Source organism: Musa acuminata, chromosome BXJ1-7 (genome assembly GCF_036884655.1).
Source record: "Musa acuminata AAA Group cultivar baxijiao chromosome BXJ1-7, Cavendish_Baxijiao_AAA, whole genome shotgun sequence".
NCBI lineage: Eukaryota > Viridiplantae > Streptophyta > Magnoliopsida > Zingiberales > Musaceae > Musa > Musa acuminata.
This window is the reverse complement of record NC_088333.1, coordinates 316,403-318,951: the sequence shown is the minus strand read 5'-3', so window position 1 is coordinate 318,951 and position 2,549 is coordinate 316,403. Positions and strand designations below refer to the sequence as shown.

The following is a 2,549-nucleotide window of genomic DNA, read 5'->3' as shown; positions in this document are numbered from 1 at the left end:
AATGATGCAAAATTATTGAAGCTCTGATAGTTTGAGGGGCTGACAGATTGAAGAGTTCATGGAAGTCTGATTGGAGTAGAAGCTTATCTGAATTTTCTTGATGTTTTTGAGTCAACCTTGTCATTAGTGACGAACATCCAAAGCAATAGGTGCGATCAACTTCAATAAGCCGTTTCACGTATGAGTTCATTTAAAATCATACGAGCTTTGGAAATAACTAATACATTACGCTGATAGTTTTACTTCAACAACTTTTAGTTGCACTTTTTCGAATATGAGGATTTAAGTACACACATGTTGTGAACTTGCGATTTTTAATGAAACACAAGGCACAAATTTAGTCAATTTGAGGGATGAATGAAACTTTCCTATTAAGTTGTATCAGTAAGAAATTTGAGTATCTCATTGTATCTGTGACCACTTCATGGCATGCCTGATAATTACCAATCTCTTTTACAATTTAATTATTTTTTCTCATTTATAGTTGGAAATCATATTCAGAACTTTCATGCTTCAACATAAACAGGTAGATGATTATAATAATGATCATGTGACAGGTCAAGTTGCAAGGTCACCACGCAAAAACACAAAAGTCAAGGAATAGGAGGCTTTACAATGCACTAGTCGGATCTTGATTACTCAAGGAGCATACTTTTAAGGTTAGTCTTTTTTTTTTTTTTTTTTCTATGGGATATATTAAGATTTTAAGATTATATATATATATATATATATATATATATATATATATATATATATATATATATATATATATATATATATATATATATATATATATATATATATATATATATATATATATATTGGCACGCTAAAAATGGTCAATTTTAGTGAGCTTGAACTGCTCCTAATAAGCGCAAACTGATCTTTAGCTTTCATATAACATCACAGTGTGCTGCACACTACACTGCTTATAGAATTAGAACAGCCCTTCCTGGCCTGACTTGACTCCTCCTGCCCATCCAGCCTTTTGGGCCCTTGAAGTTCTACCAACTGCAGATTTAGGTACATCCAAAGTTCCCAGGCAGATGAGTTTTCAGGCAGATAAGTTAAAGACGAGCTTTTATTATCATTATGGAGGGATGGGAAATAATATGGTGACATTGTAGCAGATGATACTTAATTCACGGGAAACGAACATAAAAGAGGAGGCTCCAAACACCTCTCTCATACGCACGCACACAGTAGCAAGCTAGCTTATTAGGTAGGTAGGTTACCACGAAAACCAGCAAATCCCAAAAGACATTACTCTCTGGGGGTAATTATCTGGTCTTTTTGACCTTCTTCACTTGTCTATCTGTGAACAGCCAAGCTCAGATCAGATCAGCGGTGGGTGCTCTTGGTTTCACCACTATAAAGCCTGCACAAGAGAAACAATGCACGAGGCAGAAGAAACCATGACATGAAAAGGGTGTAATATAATGATGGATATGTATAATGATACGATACAATCTGATACCAGTCATAGACGGTGGGGGAGTTGGGCTTAGGCTTGTCGAACAAGTCAGCGCCGAGGCTCTTGGTGGCGGCGTTGCTGCCGGGGTTGAAGACGCTCCGCCACACGTCGTGGCGCGGGGTGTGGGCGTTGGCGGACGTCGGCGTCACCGGCGTGGTTGGCGTCTGTGGCATCGACATGGACCGCTGGTACATGCCGCCGCTACTCTCCCCTTCTGCGTGGAAACCAAAACGATGTCTTTAGGGAATGCTGCTAACATGAGAGATGGAGATGGAGATGAGTTCTAATGGGGGTGGACCAGAGAGACCTTTGACGTTCAAGGGCTTGGTGGAGACCTTCCTCAGCTTGCCGAGGCCCCTTTCAGGCGGAGGCCCCGCGAGGACGTCGTCCCACATCTTATCAAGAAGAACCATTGTAGTTCTACTTCTTTTTTTTTTTCGCTTCTTCTCCTCTCTCTCTCTCTCTCTCTCTCTCTCTCTCTCTCTCTTGCTTGATGGGGTGATGAAAGGGGTGGGTGCATATTTATAGTATAGACAATCCTCATATGTGCAAAGCCACCACTGGGTGATTTCGCCCTTCGCACGTTCCAATAGTGTGAACGGTAGAGGGTGGGAGGATAGGACAGCCACCGCAAAGCGGTTACGAGGTGAAGCCGTCGTCCTAATCCTTAGGTCCGAAAGAGATGGGTTCGGAAGATGTGAGAAGAGCGGAGGTCCGTCAAAATCAACAACATAAAATGCCTTCGTTCCTCCCAACTGTGGCTACCGATGGCGTCGGCATTTTTCTTTCGCTGGTCGACGCGCGTCATGACATGGGGCGAAGAAGGCCGGTGTTTTTGAGTTGGAATGGTGAGACGAGGGTGGTTCCGCTTAAGTTTTGCTTTGCTTTGTCAATTAGAGTTTCGCAAGAGAAACAATCAAGCTCTCAGTTGCACCAGTTCTTGTTAAGGTTGGGCTTGGCCCGGCCCGGCCCGTCCGGGTCCGGGTCCGGGTCCGGCTCAAGAAGGTAAACTAAATTGAAGTCTCGCCACTCCATTTTATCATACCCCTTTTATCATCGGAAACACATCAGATTG

The 2,549-nt window shown here is 42.6% G+C and overlaps 1 protein-coding gene across 2 annotated transcripts; it reads right to left on the bottom strand.

Moving 5' to 3' along the window:
• Positions 1-1,063: 1,063 nt before the first annotated feature.
• LOC135678061 (dormancy-associated protein 1-like) lies at positions 1,064-2,320 on the bottom strand. Of its 2 annotated transcripts, XM_065190381.1 has the most exons (3): positions 1,782-2,298; positions 1,478-1,688; positions 1,064-1,378 (listed from the first exon to the last, which is right to left on the bottom strand). In XM_065190381.1, exons 1-3 carry the CDS (start codon positions 1,885-1,887, stop codon positions 1,342-1,344), a joined length of 354 nt encoding a protein of 117 aa, XP_065046453.1. In that variant the 5' UTR covers positions 1,888-2,298; the 3' UTR covers positions 1,064-1,341. The 2 variants fall into 2 exon arrangements, with proteins under 2 accessions (XP_065046453.1, XP_065046452.1); XM_065190380.1 differs by having other exon boundaries at positions 1,064-1,688; positions 1,782-2,320.
• Between the last annotated feature and the right edge of the window lie 229 nt (positions 2,321-2,549).

Coding starts and splice junctions, on each gene's coding strand:
- LOC135678061 (XM_065190380.1), bottom strand. CDS start 1,887: ATGGTTCTTCTTGATAAGATGTGGGACGACGTCCTCGCGGGGCCTCCG. Junction 1,689..1,781: donor CAAGCCCTTGAACGTCAAAG/GTCTCTCTGGTC, acceptor GTTTCCACGCAG/AAGGGGAGAGTAGCGGCGGC.